Source organism: Prionailurus viverrinus, chromosome E3, assembly GCF_022837055.1.
Source record: "Prionailurus viverrinus isolate Anna chromosome E3, UM_Priviv_1.0, whole genome shotgun sequence".
NCBI classification, from domain to species: Eukaryota; Metazoa; Chordata; class Mammalia; order Carnivora; family Felidae; genus Prionailurus; species Prionailurus viverrinus.
In genome coordinates this window covers 36048501-36069058 of record NC_062576.1, presented here as the reverse complement: position 1 = coordinate 36069058, position 20558 = coordinate 36048501, and the positions used below count along the sequence as shown (strand labels likewise).

The window sequence follows — 20558 nt, the reverse complement described above, 5'->3', positions numbered from 1 at the left end:
ACTCTCCATACTTTAATGACGCAGAGGCCAGATAAACTACTGACTGTCCTGAACAGTCTAGATGCAAGACTTGTGATTTTGTTAATAAAAATAATGTGACAAAATGATAATGTCACAGGAGAAAAAAACGTGATTGAAACCTGAAATGTCTGTCTGTATTTATTTGAGCCCCCAAAGCAGTGATGGGTGGTAAAGGATGTGGTGTTTTTTCTCAGGGGCGCTGGCAGTGAAAAATTAGAATTCTTAAACTTTGGGTGTGGACAAACACCAAGGCATTGATGTATCCCCTAAAATGAGGTATTGAACAATCTTTGTGGGAGAAAGTCTTTATTCCTTTCCTACTCTTCTAGAAAGACACGGTACAAGGAAAAATAATAAAAAAATTTTAAAAAAAGGTTTAGAAAAACTGCTCTTTTCAAAAAGCCAAGGAACTGTGGTTCCCTATTTTGAGACATTTGGCAAATCTCATTTTCCTACAGATGTTGTTGGACATAAATTGATGATTTCAAGAAGCAAATAGAATATTCTGCAATGCTTGGTATTAAGGAGTTCAGTGTGATCAGATGGGGCTTTGTCAAATTGAAGTATTTGAATTAACTCACACTGTAAAAGTGAAAGTGTAAAGCTTTGCTTTTCTTCCAAGCTAATCAATGAAGATTAATATTCTATGGGAACCTGATTTTGCAGATGGAGCTGAGCTACACTATTTTCCCTTCCATTTTTTCCTCATAGTAAATAAATCATTTTTATTATACTGTATGAATTTACTTAGCTCTTTTAATAGCCTTTGTAAGAATAATGCTTCCTTTGATTATATTACATTTTTTAAATGTGTGCTATGTGTAATACAATTCTGCTGTTGGGGGGAGGGGGGAGGGAGAATAGAAGACTTGCCGAATATATTAGCCTTACCAGCTTATCCCCTGTGTTTTAAATCAGATGAAGAAATGTCTGGGTACCCTGGGAGTTTAAGGAGTAAATTACTAAGCGTTTACTTGGATAAAAACGGTTCATACCTGTGCCTTGTCTAAAACTTTCTACTGGGGAAGATTAGATTAATCTGAAAGGACTATGTCTTTGTAAAACTGTTCTGGCTATTTTGTACCTTTTTTTTTTCTTTTTTTTATCTTCGAGGTGCTGGCAAATTTATTTGATTGTTTTCCCCTGAAGGAGGGAAATAAACTTTGTAATTCTAGGGCTAACATCCACACTGTATAAATTGATCAGCCAAATTGAGAAGCTGCTGACTGGTTGACTTGGCATAAACTGCAAGTAGTCTCATTCACAATTGATAAACTGACTTCTCACCCTGCATTCTTAGAGGTGTAGCCCTTGAAGGACAGATACAGCATGACCTATACAAATTGTACTTCGCATGAGACAAGAGAGAAGAGGGAGGGGGAGCAAAGGAGGGAGAGGCAGGCAAGAAAGAAAGAAGGAAAGGAAGAGGAAGGAAGGAAGGAAGGAAGGAAGGAAGGAAGGAAGAGAGGGAGGGAGGGAGGTGGAAGGAGAGGGAGGGAAGGAAGAGAGGGAGGGAGGGAGGTGGAAGGAGAGGGAGGGAAGGAAGAGAGGGAGGGAGGGAGGTGGAAGGAGAGGGAGGGAAGGAAGAGAGGAAGGCAGGAAGGAAAGAAGGAAGGGAGGGAGGGAGGGAGAGAAAAGGGAGGGAGGGAGGAGGAAAGGATGGAAGGAAGGAAGGAAGGAAGGAAGGAAGGAAGGAAGGAAGGAAAAGAGAGAGCACGATTTCATTAGAGACAAAAACAATATGATTTTATGCATCAGGCCAAATCTTAAATTATTAAAGTTCCTGATGAGAAGAAATTAGAATCACCCAAACTTTACCTATGTCTTTTTGTGCCATTTACCTTCGACAGAGTCAACAAACTAATCCTCTTAAAGTATTTTGCCCATATAGTCACTCATGTTCAGAGCCATTAATAGTTCTGCACACACTGTTATGGGATTAGAAATCAGTGCTTGAGTCTGATAATTTAAGATTTTCTGAAATCTAGCCTCAGTATACAAACTGTGTGTGTGTGTGTGTGTGTGTGTGTGTGTGTGTGTGTGTGCGCTCACGCGCCTAAATAATAAGCTCATAGGACCTGGGTTCTGTTTCTGCATTTGTTAGTCGCCTGACAAAGATCACTCATCTTTTCTAGGTCTCAATTTTATTTTTGTAATGGGAATAATAGTGATAATAGCAGTAATGGTGATGATAGCAAGATAATGCTGCTTAACTGATTTAAATAGTGTTTTGGGGAGAGAATCAAATCAGAGACCATACCTGCAGGTGCTCCCTCTGTGCTCTCTGCTCTTAGTACATGCACACGAAGCTGAATCAAACTCATCTAACTCAATACAGAGGCGGCTTTGCAAGCCTGACAGAATGCATAATTAAATGCCTCTACTCTTTCTGGCACATGCCAGACCATAGTCAATTCAAAACTGAGCTCTCTGGGGAGACCTCAAGTCCTGATATTCTACAGGGTTGATTTGAATAGGGAGCCAAGAGCACAGCTTCCAATTGGGGATGGGGGTGGGTAAGAGCGACAATCCATAGCTCCCTATCTCTTTTGGACGTTGGTGGCTTCTTTTATAACTCGTAAGTGGAAAGACTGTGATAAAACATGTAAACAGTAAAGACACTTTTTTCAAATTTTTTTAAATGTTTTATTTTATTATTTTTGAGACAGAGAGAGAGACAGAGCATGAATGGGGGAGGATCAAAGAGAGAGGGAGACACAGAATCCAAAGCAGCCTCCAGGCTCTGAGCTGTCAACACAGAGCCCGACGCGGGGCTTGAACTCACGGACTGTGAGATCATGACCTGAGCCAAAGTCGGACACTCAACTGACTGAGCCACCCAGGTGCCCCAGGACTCTTTTTTTTTTATTGTTTATTTATTTTTGAAAAAGAGATCCTGCATGAGCAGGGGAGGGGGAGAGAGAGAGGGAGACAGAGGACCCCAAGCTGGCTCCACGCTATCAGCACAGAGCCCAATGCAGAGCTCAAACTCATGAACCATGAGACCATGACCTGAGCCGAAGTCGGACGCTCAACCAACTGAGCCACCCAGGCGCCCCATAAAGACACTTTTATGTAAGCAGTAAGGGTCCCTGTTCTTCAACCACCCACTCCCCTTCTCCTGCTGACAGTGTACCGCCAATGTACTGTTGAGAGAAGGATTAGGTATATATCACTCTCTTTTTGTTTTCAGTCCTGGCATCAATATTCAAATTTATTATTTTTTTATTTAAATTCAAGTTATTAAAATACAGTGTAGTATTGGCTTCAGGAGTAGAACCCATCGATTCATCTTCTACATAGCACACCCAGTGTCCATCCCAACAAGTGACCTCCTTAATGCCCATCACCTATTTAGCCCATCCCCCCCACCTCCCCTACAGCAACCCTGTTTGTTCTGTATATTTAAGAGTCTCTTACGGTTTGCCTCCCTCTCTGTTTTTATCTTATTTTTCCTTCCCTTCCCCTGTGTTCATCTGTTGTGTTTCTCAAATGCCACATAGAAGTGAAATTGTATGATATTTGTTTTTCTCTGACTTATTTCGCTTAACGTAATACCCTCTAGCTCCATCCACCTTATCACTTTCTATCTAGATATACATTAGATCTCACCACATGTCATTGCTGATATTTGACCATTTAGACTTATAAAAACAGCAATGTATTATGCTTCAACTGCATACACATCCGCATTATAAATGTATATATGCATATTATTTTAGCCTAGAGGAACATACTCTACAGTTTCTTCTGATTCAGTATCCTTCCACTCGATATGGTTTGGAGATCTTTGCATGTCAAAATGTGTAGATACATCTCATTCTTTTTAAGGGTACACAAACCCTTCTGTTATGGATGTGTCCTCATTTATTTGAATATTTACTTCCTTGTTAATGGATATTAAGTTACATCCCCTCCCCCAAATTTTCACAATTCTCAGCAATGCTGCATGACCATCTCAGAATGTATACCTCTGTGCACAGAGCTGATTTTTTTTATAGAATACATTCCTAGAAGTAGGCACTTTGAATCTTTTAAAAAAAATCACCCATTCCCCCTTTTGCATTGTGAACTCTTAGTAAATTTTTAATTAGATGACCAATGATGTTTGCACAATGACCTTTATGAGCAAAAAACTTTTACCTTCAATATGGCAAAGTGGTCTCTTATCTCAGAATTGGGCCACCTTAAGTTAAAAAAAAAAAAAAAAAATATATATATATATATATATATATATATATAGCCTTTGAGTTTTGAACTCTTAATTGTATCTGAGAGGCGAATTGGTTTTAAGAGGCAAAGAGTTTCTTATGTGGTGTTTGAAAAGTTGCAAAATACAAAATACAGTCAGGAAAGTGACGCGTGCACGTGCCTGCCTCCATGCGTGTGTGCGTGTACACACTTCGACATTTTATGTCCAAGTCAGTATGAAAAATGTGAATCCTTGGGGGAGCTGCCATCTTGCTATTGAGGTCCAAGGTCATGTATCTAACAGTTCTAAATTTCTCCCCCTGGGAAGCAAGTATATGCTCACTGTTCCCTTTAATAAAGGCACAGAAATGGACCATGCAGTCTGCATCAAACATGAGTGAGTGCTATTCATTTTAAGAAGCATTCAAGCACTGTGAAAATTAGCACTGGAACACGGTTCCAAATGAAAGCGACACCATGGGCCTAATGAGAAACTGAATACCATATATTCATCTCCCCTAGTCCGGGTTCTTTCTCTTCTGTCATTTGAATGGTTCTGAAACGCCTTCTCCTCCTGGGCACAGTCTCTTCAAGGCTGACATGCATCTCTTACTTTCTTCCCCTGCCTGGCTGGCAATGAGAGCCCCTGTAGCTTTTTTCCTTTCCACTCCCCACCCCAATTTGAGGTTTAGCCTCATGGGAAACCCCGATTCCTTTCTGTTTATGTGCCCATCTCTGCCTTTCTTTACTGCTGTCTTTAGTTTTTGCTGTGATGACTTTTATGGTTTGCAAACAACCAAAGCTGACTGATGAATATACCCTATTTGTTGGATGGTTTGCTTTCGAGAAAATAAAACTTTGGAAAATTGTCTGGGTAGGGAAGTGTCACTTAAGGTATGGAGCTAATGCTGTTAGGACCTAGAGAAGGGGTCTGAGGTTGCAAATAGGATAAAGATTTGAACATTTTCCCAAACCATTTGCTTAAAATCATGTGTTACATAACCTTCCTGAAATAAAGGTCAAAAAGATATTTTCTTTTTAGTATTCAGTGTCATGCCTTCTGTGAAGAAAACTGGTATGTTTCCTTTACATTATTGATGAAAAGCTCCAGGTAGGGGCTAGGCATTCCCATGTTAACGGATCTTTGAAATAGCACCGATCCTTCATGGAAAAATACCTTTTTCTGAGCACTTGCTGTGTTCCAGGAACATTGCTAGATGATGGAACCATGGCGGTGAATAAGGTGTACAGAGCCCTACCCTCAGGTAGCTTAGACGCTATTGCCATTGGCATTGCTGTCTATCACTACATAGCAAATTACACCACAACTTAGTGGCTACAAACAGCACACGTTTATTATCACTGTCTCCATGGGTCAGGAATCTGGGAGCATCTTGTATAGTTTTTAGGTATCGGCTGGGGCAAAAACCATGTCAGCATTCTACTAGAGGAAGATCTGAGCTCTTGTGGGTGGGTATCAGAAGGTCTGCTGCCCAGCTCACTGACATGGAACTCTCTAGAAGGCTATCTCATGACAAGATTCCTGGTCCCCCTGGAGTGAGCAATTCAAAGGAGAGTGAGAAAAGACACCAAGTTGGAAAATGCAGGCATTTTATGACCTCATCTTGGCCATGACATCCTATCATTCCTGCTTTACTTTATGTGTTAGAAACGATTTAATTGATCTGGCCCACCCTCAAGAGGGGGGGGGGGGTCACACAAAGATAGGGATCTGAGGAGACCATCTTAGACTCTTTCTACCACATTTATTAAATGTCCACCCTGGGAAGCACTGAGAAAAGCATGGAAAAACAGTGATGGTGATAACAGGCAGTGACATTTATTGAGGACTTACTGTCATCACAGCTTTGTATCGAGGCTCATATGACTTTGGCGAAATTGCTCAGTTTTCAAGAATCTCCATTATCCCATCTGAGAAAATGGGAATAATAATAATACTTACCTCTTAGAGTTTTATAAAGATTGTATTGTATTCTCTGCATAGCAAATTACCACACGCTTAGAAGCTTAGAACAGTACACATTTATTATCTCGCAGTTTCTGTGCACATGGCTGAGCTGGGTTCTCTGCTTAGGATCTTGCAGACTGCAATCAGGGTATAAGCCAGGACTGGATTCTCATCAGAGCCTTTTCTGGAGCTTTTTCCAAGTAGCCTCAAGTTGTTGGCAGAATTAATTTCCTTGTGGCTATAGGATTCATGGAAGCTTGATTGTTCAAAGCCAGAAATGGAGACAGAGAGAGAAAGGGAAACAGAAGGAGATACAGGGGTAGAAGGGATGGGGAAGAAGAAAGGGAGTGAGAGATGGGGAGAGAGAGACACTGACTTCAGCAAGAGATGTTGTAATCTTATGTAATGATGTACATGTAATCACAAATATCCTATCACCTTTGCCGTACTCCATCAGTTGAAAGTAGGTTGCAGGTTAGACTCAGACACAATGGGAGGGAATTTCAGAAAGGCGTGAATGCCAGGTGACAGAACTTCATAGTGGTAACCAGTCTGATGTCTGGACACCTCAAGAATCTAGTAAAGGCATGTGCAGAAAGAAAGAATGAAGGAGTATAGCCCAGTGCCTGGCACCAAGAGAATTTACTTGAATCTGTTAGCGGTTGTTATAGTTAGCATATGATTTGAGGATGATGCAATAAACTCTCTGGTGGTTTGTGTTGCCAAGATGCATGGGGTGTACTAGACTGGCCAGCCCTATTGGCTGGAGGATGCTAAAAGAGATAAATCACAGTTACCTTTCTCATACTGTAGATGAATGAAAGCTACAGGTGTAGTCCGCTCAAGTGTTGCAATGCGTGTGCACATATATGACGGTGCATTTGACTCAGAGTAGAAACACAGAGCACTTATTCCCACATCTGAGCATTGCTATATTCACTGTATACATATGGCAGTAAACTTTTCATACACATGTGTACATATGTGTATGTGTGTGCATATATGTGTATACATGCATGTGTAATTGGCTAGCTATCATCATGCCTCTATGTGGGGAACTGATCACTGAGTCATCAGAGCTGTTGAGAACATGCACTGGGGCAAACATTATGGGAGGCTCTGAAAATATAATAGTAGAAAGTATAATATGTGAGCCACCTTCAGAAAGCAAATTATTGTGGCATATAGGACAAATAAACATGCAATCTAAAAATGCCATATGGGAGTTCTATTTCCATTTAAGTTAGAACATGCTGAGAATGGCCTCCACTCTGTGTCTTCTGCTGAGTATCAGACAATGCGCACTTCAGAGCAAAGAATGTAAACAGGAATATAGGGACATAGCATAATGATTAAAAGGGTCAGTTCACCATGAAGACATGGCAATCCTAAATGCTTATGTACCATGTTACAGAGCTTCAAAGTACATGAGACAAAACCTGACAGAAATGAAAGGAGAAATGGAGAAATCCACAAATATAGTTGAGAGCTTTAAGGCCTCTCTCTCAGTATTTGATGGAATCTCTAAAGAGAAAATGTGCAAGACCGTAGAAGTGAACAACAATTTCAACCAACAGAAAATCATTGAAATGTATAATCGACACCTTCCAACAACAGCAGGATACCCATTCTTTTTGAGCTCACGTGGCACATTCACCAAGATCGACCATGTTCTAGGTCATAACACCAACCTTAACCACTTTGAAAGAATTGAAATCTCACCACACTTTTCTCTGATAAAGATAGAATCAAACCAGAACTCCGTAACATGAAGTTAACAGGAAAACCTACCGATACTTGGTAATTAAACAGCACAGGTCTGACGAATCCATGGTTCAAGAGGAAATATCAGGGAAATTATATCTCAAACTGAATTAAAATGAAAATACAATATACAAAATATATGGTATGAAGCTAAAGCAGTGCTTTGAGGAAAATTTATAATGCTAAATGCTTCTATGAGAAGAGAAGAAACTTCTCAAATCAATGATCTAAGCTTGCATCTTAAGAAACTAGAAAATTCAGAGTAAGCAAATGGAAAAAAAAAAGCAGACAGAAAGAAGGAGATACTATATATAAGAACAAAAATCGATGAAATTGAAAATAGAGAAGCAAGAGAAAATCAACCAAACCAAAACTGGTTGTTTCAAAGTATTAAAAAAATTGATAAATCTCTAGTAAGACTGACAAAGAAGAAAATGGCAAAAATTATAAACATCACTTGCATTAAAGAGATAGTAAGGATATATTACAAAAAATATATTTACATGTATTCAGCAACTTTGATAAACTAATTTCATGAAAATCAGTACCAAACTCAACCAAGATAACTATACAATCTAAATAGTCCAACAGCTTTTAATGAAATTTAATTAATTTATTTATTTATTTATTTATTAACATTTATTAATTTTTGAGAGACAGACACAGAGCATGAATGGGGGAAGGTTAGAGAGAGACAGACAGACAGACAGACAGACAGAATTTGAAGCAGGCTCCAGGCTCTGAGCTCTCAGCACAGAGCCTGACATGGGGCTCAAACTCACGAACCATGAGATCATGACCTGAGCCGAGTTGTACACTTAACAATCTGAGCCACCTAGGTGCCCCTGAAAATTAATTTATTTAGAATATCCTTCTAAGACAAACATTTACAGATCAGATGTATCACTCTTTCTTCTACCAAACATTGAAAGTTGAAAAAACACCGATTATACACGGTTTCTTCCAGCAATAGAAAAGGAAGAAATAAAAATGTACATATTCACAGACAATATTTATAAGGTCCCAGAACTCTCTAAAAGCCTCGTAGAACTGATAAATGAGTGAGTATGTCACCAAGATACAAGGTCAAAACACAAACATCTGTGTATTATCTAGATATCTGTGTCCACATATTTGGAATCCAAAATTTAAAAATAAACCATTCACAATGCTTCAAGAAATGAAATACTTATGTGTAGATCAATAAGCATGTAAAGGATATTTATGCTGAAAACTATAAGCTACTCGTGGAATTAATTAAAGAAGATCTGAATAAATAGAGGAATACTTTGTTTCATGGATTAGAAGATTCCACATTATAAATATGTTAATTCTCCATAAAATGATCTAAAGATTTAGCACAATACAAATAAAAAGTTCAGCAGTTATTTTTGTAGATATAAACATAAGGATTCTAAAGCCCATATGGAAAGACAAATGAACTAGAATATCCCAAATAAAGAATAAATTTAGATAAACATATCTTACTATGTTTTGTGAATATATTTTATTTAATGTAAGCTTAGAGTAATCAAGATAGTGTAGTATTCGGCAAAGAATAGACACATTGATCAATGGAACAGAATAGAGTCTAGAAATAGATACACACCAATATAGTTAATTGAATCTTGAAAAAAGTGCAAAATCAAGGGAGAAATTATTTTCCTTTTAACAAATGGCATTGGAACAATTAGAAATCTATATGCAAAATGCTACATTTCATACTTTATGCAAAAGCTAACTCAATATGGATCATTAGTTCTAAATGTATAATGTAGAACTATAAAATTTTAGAAGAAGGGCTGCCTGGGTGGCTCAGTGGGTTAAGCATCTGCCTTGATGGTTCAGGTCATGATCTCACGGTTTGTGGGTTCGAGCCCCACGTTGGGCTCTGTGCTGACAGCTCAGAGCCTGGAGCCTGCTTCAAGTTATGTGTCTCCCCCTCTCTCTGCCCCTCCCCTGCTTGCACTCTGTGTTTCTCTCCCTCTCTCTCAAAAATAAAAAAAATTAAAGTTTTTAAAAATACATATGAAAAAAATATGGGCATTAGGTAAGTGGAAGAGCAGAGAATTATTTTTTTAAAGTTTATTTATTTTGAGAGAGAGAGGGAGGGAGGGAGAGTGCACGCATGCATGCGAATGAGAAGGGGAGGGGCAGAGAGAGAGGAAGTGAAAGAGAATTCCAAGCAGCCTCCACACTCGGCACTGAGCTGGACACAGGACTCAATCCTATGAACTGGAAGATCATGATTTGAATGGAAATCAAGAGTTGGTTGCTTAACTGACTGAGACACCCAGGCGCCCCAAGAATTATTTTTAAAAAGTCATACATTAGGAGCTAGTATAGGGGACAGACATTGCCTGCTTGGACATAATACATTTATATGTACATGATAATACTTTGCAGCAATAGATTACTTATAGCTAATAACGTGTACTGTTTTATGTTTAGAATTGGCAGTATAAGGAGGCCATTGATGAGTTTACATAGGGGTGGGAGTTGAGTGGTCTCTCAATCCAGTTTCTGTGTTAAGATCCCACAGCCTGCACCGGAGGCAAGAAGACAGGCAAGAGTGGAAGCTATATGTTTTAATCGATGCTACATCAATGAATATGACTCTACGTCTATCTCTGCACAGGTGTTGTATAGCTAATTCCAAAAGCAGAGTTAATAGGTCAAAGGATATACATGTTTAGAAATGTTATGCATACAACCACATGGCCTTTCCAAATGCCTGTAGTGTTTTAGACTTTTACCAAGTATCACGAGGGTTTTTAGTAGATTTGTAGATACCGTATATGTGAATAGAATATCTGTAATTTGAAGTATGTGCTGTATACGTCTTTGCTTCTCCCTTCTTCTCTCCCTTTCTTTTCATTCTCTCTTTCTTTCATTTGTTCCTTCTTTCTTTCTTGTAATAGTAATAATGTGTGTGTTTTTAAAAGACTTCAATAATGTCTTCTCCAACACGATAGCATATTATACCCCTGATTTCCCAGCTCCCTTCATATCCCATCCCAAAATATTAACATCAGAATGATTCAGAATGCCCAAAAGCAAACAGACAGACTCCTCAGCACGTAGGAAAAAGGCGGCTGGGTTTGGTACAAAGGTTACCAATGTGGAAGCTGTACTTTCCAATGAAAACAGACAGCCAGTGTAGAAACAGTCCATATCCCATTTCTACATATGACTCTGATTCATAAATTACTAAACTGTATTCCTAAGAAATAAATATTTCACCAGCCAGTGACAGACTTATGAGCTAATTAAAATCTGAGCCCTGGAAGAAGTGGTGCCATTAGTTCGATTCACAGGACTGGAAAGCACGCGGCTGCTCGTTGACTCAGAGGTAGACGTTTACATATGGAAAGGAGGGGGCTGGCTTATTAAGAACAACATTTGATATGGAGCATAGGGAGCCCTCTGTTGATGCTGAAATATTTAAAGAAAACCAAAAGTGACAACACAGAGGTTTTTTACTCATGGGAAGAGGGAAGGCGGGACTGCACTGTGGTTAAGTGTATAGGCTCTGAGGTCAGACTCCAGAGTTCAGATTCCCTCTCTGCCACTTATCAGAGCTAGGACTTTGGGTTCAGGGTTCAGTCTTCCTAAACCTCTGCATCCTTATCCATACAAATGAGCATAGAAATGCCATCTTTCCCACAGGGCTATGAATATTAACTATGATAATGTATTTAGATCAGTAGCAGCATGCCAAGCAAATAGCTGCTCAATAAATGTTAGATAATTAGCACCAGCCATTTTAATGCTTAAGTGTCTGGTTTTCTGCTAAAAATTCACAGCCCATCGGATTATAAGCAGCTTTCCAGTACCAAGTGTTTTGTTCCCTTGGAAAATGAAGATAAGACATTTTTTGAGCACTTACTATGTGCCAAGTTGGGAATGGTTCCAAGTACTTTATGCTCTCTCTCACTTACTCCTCACAATAACCACAGAGATGCATATCATCATTTCTATTTCATGGAGGAAACAGACAAACAGTGGGAATGGATTCTTAGCTCCAAAATTCAACCTAAGTTATTGTTTTTAAAAGGCTGAATTTATTATAGCTCCCACCTGAAACATTTATAAGGGGTGGCCTCAGATTTCAATTGCAAGTTCTAATTATTCTTTGGTTTATGTGGTCAAGGGAAGTGGTCCATAGAGTCATATATGGTGGCTAGCATCCCATTCCTCTGAATGGGATTGCAATTCAGAGAAAAAAAAAAAGCCTGGGTGGACTGGGTACAGATGTCTTCCCCAAAATCTCGTATTATTCAGCTTTTTTTTACACCTTTTCTTTGTGGTGTTATTAACAGTGTGTAATACCATCCACTGTACATATCTCTCTGTGACTGTTGGGTTGCAAGAGAGGAGACAGGATTAAAATAACAATATAATTAATAATATTAGGAATAGCTAGTCGTGGTTCCTATATGTGAGTTATGATTATAAGCATTTTATGAGTAATAACTTACTTGATATGTGCTATCACTATTTGGGTTGAATACTATTATCATCCCCATTTTATAAATACTGTAACACCAAGGTATGGAAAAGTAAATATATTTTCTTATTAATAAACAGCAGTTTTTGATGTCAGGGATTTACTTATCAGTCTTCTAGGATATAGCATATGCCGTGTGTGTGTGTGTGTGTGTGTGTGTGTGTGTGTGTGTGTATTTGGATGGGAAAATCAGCACTGAACCAGAGCTTGGATAAGGCAGAGTTACAGGAATGAAAGAAATGACCATTCTAAGTGTGGTGAGGATTTCAGGTAAGTGTTAACTAAGGAATTAATGAGCTTTTTTTTCCCAGTGGAGTTTGAGTTGTATACTCTTCAGGAATGGGCCCTTGTCTTCTATATTCTTCTTTGTAGCCCCATGGAGGCTAGTTGAAGTCTCAACTTATCTTGTTGATAACCTGACTTAAGAATATAAGGACTTTATTCAACAGCATATTAATCAGGATGTTATTGGTAGCAAGTGACAGAATTACAACTCAAATGAGCTTAAGTGGAGGAGAGAATTTATTGGCTTACCTAACTGCAAAGATCAGGGAGAGATTGGGTCCAGGTGTATAAATAGATCACCTGAAATCTGGATCTTTTCTCTTGTTTTGTTTAGCTTCTCTCTGTTGACATGATCTCTGAGGGCTCAAGAGATGCAGAATTCCCAGACTTATTTTATGCCAAATAAGCAGCCCTAGTAGAAAACAAATGCTTACTTCCTGAGCATTCTCACATACACACAAAAGAGGATTTCCTTAGAACAAATAGTGTGTCCCAAACACCAGTCACTTTTATAAGTACTTTATACATATTAGATCTATTATCACTCTTAATCTTCCCAACAATCTTATAAAATAGGCATCATGGTTAACCCCATTTGAAGATGATAAAGTTTAGGCACAGAATGGTTGTGTCAGTGCTGTGTAACAAACGGGCCCCAGACTTAGTGACTGTAAACGGTGAACAGCTGCTGTTTCTCATGAGTCTTCCTGTGACGGTTCTGATCTCTGCCGTGCTTGCTCACGAGCTTGCAGTCACTAGGTCAGGCAGGACCTGGATTCTCGTGTGCCCGTGGCTGACATGGCTCACTGCTCCCCATCCCCCTCACGTATCATCAGCAGGCCAGCCTGGTCCTCATCAGGAGTCAGAGAAGCCACAGTGAGCTGGCACCATTCTGCAGCAAAAAAGGTCAGAAGTGCTCAAGGCTTTTTCCACCAGCTTGATTGAGATATAATTGATATATAACACTGTAAATTTAAGATACACAGCATGATGATTTGATGTATATATGTGTTATATACATGTATGTATGGTGAAATGATTAGCACAATAAGGTTTGTTAACACATCCATCACCTCAGAAGTACTCAAGGCTTTTTCCACCAGCTTGATTGAGATCCATCACCTCACTTCACTACTCTGTGTGTGTGTGTGTGTGTGTGTGTGTGTCTGTAGTGTGTGGGTGAATATTTAAAATCTACTCTGTTAGCAAGTTTCAACTACATAAAACAGTATTTCTAACTATATTCACCATGCTGTATATTGGATCTCCCGAACACATCTTCTCATTACCCCCACGTCTCAGCTTCTGGCAACTATCATTCTACTCTGTTTCTCTAAGTTTGACTTTTTTAAGATTCCACATGTAAGTGAGATCATACAGTGTTTGTCTTTCTCTCTCTGACTTATTTAGCCCAATATCTTCAAGGTCTATCCATGTTATCACAAATGGCAGAATTTCCTTCTTTTTTATGACTGTAATTTATCTATCTATCTAATATCTATATCACATTTTCTTTATTTATCTGTCAGTGGACACAAGTTGTTTTCATTTGTTGGCTATTGTGATTAATGCTGGATTGAACATTCGGGTACATATATCTTTTTGAGATAGTAATTTCATTTCCTTTGAATATTGATTCAGAAGTTAGATTGCTGGTTTATATTGTAGTTCTATTCCTAATTTTTTGAGGAACCTCTATACTGCTTTACATGGTGGCTGTACCAATTTACATTCCCACCAGTAGTACACAGGGCTCACCTTTTCTTCATATCCTTGCCCAACACTTGTTATCTCATATCTTTTCAGCACTAGTCATTCTGACAGGTGTGAGGTAATAACTCATTGTGGTTTTAATGTGCATTTCCTTGATGATTAATGATGTGCATCATCTTTTTATGCCCACATTGGCCATCATAAGTCTTTGGGAAAATGTCTATTCAGGATTATCAGTCCTTTGGCTACTGAGTTGTATGAGTTCCTTCTATGTTTTAGACACTAACCCCTTATGGTTTTCAAATATTTTCTCTCATTCTACAGGTGGCCTCTGCATTTTGTTGATTATGTTGATTATTTCTTTTGCTATGCAGAATCTGTTTAGGTTAATTCTGTCCCACTTGTTTATTTTTACTCTTGCTGCTTGTACTTTGGTACCATACCAAAAAACTTTTGCCAAGACCAGGGTCAGGGAGCTTTCTCCTTATGCTTTCTTGTAGAAGTTTTACAGCTTCTGATCTCTTATTTAAGTTTTTAAATGTTTATTTATTTCTGAGAGAGATAGAGCACAAGCGGGGCAGGGGCAAAGAGAAAAGGGACAGAGGATCCCAAAGCAGGCCTCTGTGCTGACAGTGGTGAACCCACTGTGGGTCTTGAACCCATGAATTGCAAGATCATGACCTGAGCTGAAGTTGGACCTTCAACCAATTGAGCACCCAGGCAAGTTTTGGGTCTTATATTCAAGTCTTTAATCTAGTTTGAGTCAATTTTTGTGAGTAGTGTAAGATACAGGTCTAACTTTATTATTTTTTTTTTGCATGTGACATCACATTTTCTCAGTACCATTGTTTTGATTACTATAGCTTTGTAGTATAGTTTGAAGTCAAGAAATGTGATGCCTTCATCTTCGTTCTTCTTTTTTCAAAGTTGCCTCTGTTATTTGTGGTCTTTTGGGTTCCATGTGAACTGGGATTTTTTTTTTCTATTTTTGTGACAAATGCCATTAGAATTTTGATAAGGACTGTGCTGGATCTTAGATGGCATTGGTCGCTATGGACATTTTAACAGTATTCCTCCACAGACTATCTTTCCATTTGTTTGTTCACTTTCTTTCATCACTGTTGTACAGTTTTCAGCATACAGAACTTTCTCCTCCTTGGTTTAATTTATCCCTAAGCATTTTATTGTTTTTGATGCTATTGTAAATAGAGTTGTTTTACTAAGTTCTTTTACAGTTGGTTTGTTGTTCATATATAGAAATGCAATCGATTTTGTATGTTGAGTTTATATCCTTTAACTTTATTGAATTCGTTTATCAAACAATTTTTTTTGACCGAGTCTTTAGGGTTTTCTAAAGATAAGATCATGTCATCTGCAAACAGAGACCATTTTTCTTGCCTAATTGCTCAAGGCCTTCTGAGGCTTATGTTCATAACTGAAACACTGTCATTTCTGCTACTCCTGATTTTTTTTCCTTTTTTTCTTTTTTACCAGAGCAAGTGATGAGTCCAGTCCAGATTCAAAGGGTGAGAAAATAGATGACCACTTTATGGTAGGGTATTGGTAGTTGTAGATAAAAATGGCCTTGATAAATGATAGGTGAATAATTTGGGCCATTTTTGTAATCAATCTATCATAGATTATGAAGCATGCCCAAAGTTAAACTTTTATCAGGAATCAAACCAAGTTAAGTCTGGCCCTAGAGTCCAAGTTTTTAACTGTCACACCATTTATTTGTATATTGTTTGGTTGACCTTGCTTGAATAGTGGTCCCACAACTGAATCAATCCATTTGGCCAAAACAGTGAACATTGGTTAGGCTTGGGTTATGTCTGCACCCCAAGTAAGGGGGAGAAGTCAGCCCGTGTGAACCACAGATACTAGAAGCTGATAGGGGTAGTTGAATAAAGTAAAATCATTTCAGAAGGAGGAGAAATGTAGACGTCAGGACCCCAAGATAATGCGTCTTATTATATGATATAGAAGGTAATATTGGGGGTGAAGTCCAAGGGGAAAGCCATGTGTTGAGCTTAGAGATATGTTGCATTTGTTCTGTTTCATGAGGGAGAAGATTGAGGAGGTTCAGCTAGCTTTAATTTTATGCATCTGGTGGATAGCTTGATAAGGGTAAGGAATTAGGAAGAGATGTCTGATTGTTTGAGACAGAAATATCAAACTTCAAGTGTCTTGCAGAGTCCAAATGAAGTTTTTTACACAAATTTTGAATTTTCAGAGGGTAGTACAACTCCTGGCTTAAGAGACATTTATCACACTTTTGAAAAAGGGTGGATAGATAACGGATGTATGGTGAATACATGCATTAGATGGATGGATGGATGCGTGGATGGAAAGATGGATGGATGATAGATGAATAAATAATCAGTGAATGAATCTGAAGATGATAGGTTGAAGCCTGCATTGCTTTTCACTTCCTGCTTTGAATTTTATTTGTGAGCAATGCCAAATCAGATATGTGTTTCTCTACCTCCATCTATACCTGGCCTCTATGCCTTCAACCATATGGTTCCTTTCGTGTGGAATCTACTTTTTCTGGCCTAATCTTCCTCATATTTTGAAGAGTCGTAATTTCGAAGCCAGTTGAATGACTTAGGTGCTCCTGTAATTCTCAGAGCATGGTTATATTACTACATTTAACACTTTTTATGATAATCATCCTTTTACACACTTGTAAATTCCTCAAAGTCAGCACATTTTCCATATTCATTGCCACACCCCGATGCCTAACATAGGACCTGACCCAGAGAGTGCATAGTAAGTATATTTTAAATAATTAAATGAAAGGGTTATTAGTGTACAAATAATGTGGATAAGTACAAGTAGTCTAGGGTAGATAATGTAGATTTGATGGCCAACAATATTTTTAATTCTCTTTTCCTTCATAAATATAAGACTGATTTTGAAAAGAAAACATAAAAATAAACAGTATTGTGGAATCCCATCCTTGGCAAACTTCTTCCCTTTGAATATTATGCTCCATTATTGTCAATGCATTTTAAAAGGGTAGGAGCTGAGACAAGGAAGAATGCTAGTCTTCTTGTCTCACTGATAACCTGTCAGGAAATTCTGGGATGCCATCAAGAAGAGGTCATTACGGGACAGCAGGACAGCAATGAGTGTCTTCAGTTTTCTTACCAGTCCTATATGGAGAGGACACATTGCCTATAAATGGGGGTGATCAATTCTTTTATATCTAATCAGGTAGGCATGTTAAAGTTTAGGAATTCGTGACTTTAAATTATCTTTTTTACTATCATAAGAATAATAGCTTCTGCTCAGACAGTGCCCTCTTCAGTGTCGAGGTCTGGCTGGCCACTTTCTGTCTACTGCCTCTGCTCAGACAGGTTTTATAATCTCCATTGTATAGTTGAAGAAACTGATACAGAGATGTTCGAAGAAATTCACTAGGAATCACATGGCCGGGAAGTGACTGGAGCTGAGACTTGAACCCAGGTTCACACAACATTCCCTGTGTAGGACCCCACCAACAGAGAGCTGGGCCTTACTGAGATGGGCAGAGCCTCCTTCCAAGCAAACCAGTCATCTCTTTCTGGCAGGGTCAGCCCAGCAGTCCCTCCTACATCTCATCAGAGGCTCCCGAGCAAATACGTACTCAGCCTCCTGTAAAGAGCTTCATGTGTGGTCTGTTGACAATCCTGTGAATACGGGGACACGTAGAATATAAATGTACCCTGTTTCTAAGCTTCCAAATGCTGTAACTTTCAGACAGCCACATCTCTCTTCTAGGGGTGAGGGGCTTCACAATATTTTAGAAAAGTAGTTCTATCCCACATAAGAGCTTTGAAAAGTACTGGTGCCTAACACGTCCTTGTTCATTGCAGCATCATTGACACTAGAAGTCTGAATGACCACGAATAATGGATAAAGCTAATGTGGTATACACATATGATGGGCTATTAGTCAGCCCTGAAAAAAAAAGGAAAAGGAATCCTGTAATATGCTACAACACGAATAAACCTCGAGGACATTATATAAGTGAAAGAAGTCAGTCACAAAGAAATAAATACTGTGTGATTCCACTTATGTGTGGTACTTTGAATAGTCAAACTCACAGAAAAAGAAAGGAGAAAGGTGGTTGCCAGGAGCCTGGGGAGGGGGGAATGAGATGCTATTTAACAGGTGTAGAATTTCAGATTTGAAAGAAGAAAAAGTACTAGAGATCTTGTGTACATAGTTAACATTACTGTAGTGTTCACTTAAAAATAATGAAGATGGTCAATCATATGTCCTGTGGTTTTTGCCACGATAGAGAAAATCTGAACACCCAGCACCCCCTCTGCCCCTGTCAGACCAACTAAAGGAAAATCCTTCAGTGCAACACCCAGACTCACCCCATTAATAAAATGTCTATTAATGGAGCAAGTATCCAGGACCGAGTCCCAAGGACTATCACCTTAGGACCATTGTCTGTAAGACCAACAGATTATCAGAATCTTTCTGGGTGTATGTAAGACTTCTGCATTCCTGAGCCCCACTGAGGACATTGCCAATCAGAATCTTGGTCTGAGTCCTGGAATCTCCAGTTTTAACCAGAGACACTTTTTTTCTCCCTTGTGATTCTGATGAATTTGCAGACTAGAGTCAGAAAATAAACCTTTTGGTTCTGATGCATCCTGGTATTTGCTTGGTTCTCAGGAGTGGCCTCATTATTGCAAAACTGGTTTTTGATACTATGATTTGTATGTAGGAAATAGTCAGGTTTTAGTATCAGAATTCTTGATCCGCAAGAGGGTTTAGTATCATGTTCTCAAGGTTTTAGGGGGCAGAGGGGAAGACGGAACATATAATTTAAAAAAAAAATCATATTCAGTCTCATGAGAGAAATATATATTTTGGGCAAAATACTGTTTTAGATATAAGCCATGGAGAGTAAACTTGACAAGTTTTGGCTGTTGGGATGTTCAGATCCTAGACTCTAGTTTCTGTGAATGGTAAATTTTATTGTGGGATGAGAATATTGGGTAAATATATTGCAATGCACATTTTCCAAAATGGAAGTGGTTAAAATGGTATAAGTAGCATTAGAATAGAAGCAAGATTTTTAAAGGAAATTCAGTAATTTGGCAGATTTTGCTCCAATATGCAAAGACTCAATGACAAGAGAGGGGAAAGGGAGAAAACAACCCTTGTCTTAGTTTAAAGCCAGAAGAGATTCATGTGATTAATGCCAAAGAAATCTGCCATTTCGCTCTTGGAATGAAATTATAATGTTAAAGCTTATTTACCTTGGTGGAAGGCAGAAGAACACAAAAATAAGCCATTTCTTTAAAAAATGATGTTTTTTTTTCTTCCGAGTTGTGCTTACATTTTCATTATACCTGTAACAGCATGTCATTAAGAAAAGTGATAATTGATTTGCCGTGAAAGAAAAATAATGACCAAAGCAGCTTCTTTGCTGTCAGCCCCCTTGTACTCCAAAACATAATGTTCATTTTGAAATATCATGGCTAATCCAAAAAATATACAGCTACACAGAAAAACAACATCAGTTCCAAATATGAATACATGATCTGCTACTTAATATGTCAGTGTATTTGTCAGGTTGATAACATTAGGCTCTGCGGCATTCAATCCTAAGCCTTGCAATATTTGAAGTCTGATATTGTACCTCACTAAATTTAATACATGGGCCTCAGTAATGGAGGGAATCACGTTAGCACTTGGCAGTTTGTTATGCTGTATAAAATTGACTACCCTGCAAATACAATAGCGATCGTAAAAACGGTGGTCAGCAGAGGGGGTGTAATGCATTTTGGAGGTTTCCGTAAAGGTCCAGATGAAATTTATTGAGATTTTTGCCATTTGGGTGATGATCAATAGAGCCGGGCTAATAATTTGTTGTGAGGACATTCTCCCGGGATATGACATTTTGCTGAGAAACTTTGGAAATTCAGAGAGTAGACTAAAAGATGATGCTGCTCTAGTATATATAACCGTCAAAGACTTTCACATCACTCTGAGGGAGGATTTACAGTGACGGTGATTACTTCTTCAGGCATCTAGGATGTGGCGTACTCAATTATTGATATGTTCTCATGCATTTCCCAGTTTGGACTCACAATCATT

At 38.6% G+C, this 20558-nt stretch overlaps 1 protein-coding gene across 9 annotated transcripts in view; it reads left to right on the top strand.

Moving 5' to 3' along the window:
* The window catches only part of RBFOX1 (RNA binding fox-1 homolog 1), a 2066153-nt gene that overhangs the window by 1523300 nt on the left and 522295 nt on the right, over positions 1 to 20558 (top strand). The window contains exon 2 of one of the 9 annotated variants that reach the window (XM_047839432.1): positions 15948 to 15979. The exons of the other annotated variants lie outside the window; for them this stretch is intronic. Coding sequence (XP_047695388.1) covers positions 15956 to 15979 — 24 coding nt within the window. The 5' untranslated portion in view covers positions 15948 to 15955. The remainder of the gene's footprint in view (positions 1 to 15947; positions 15980 to 20558) is intronic. 9 annotated transcript variants of the gene reach the window in all.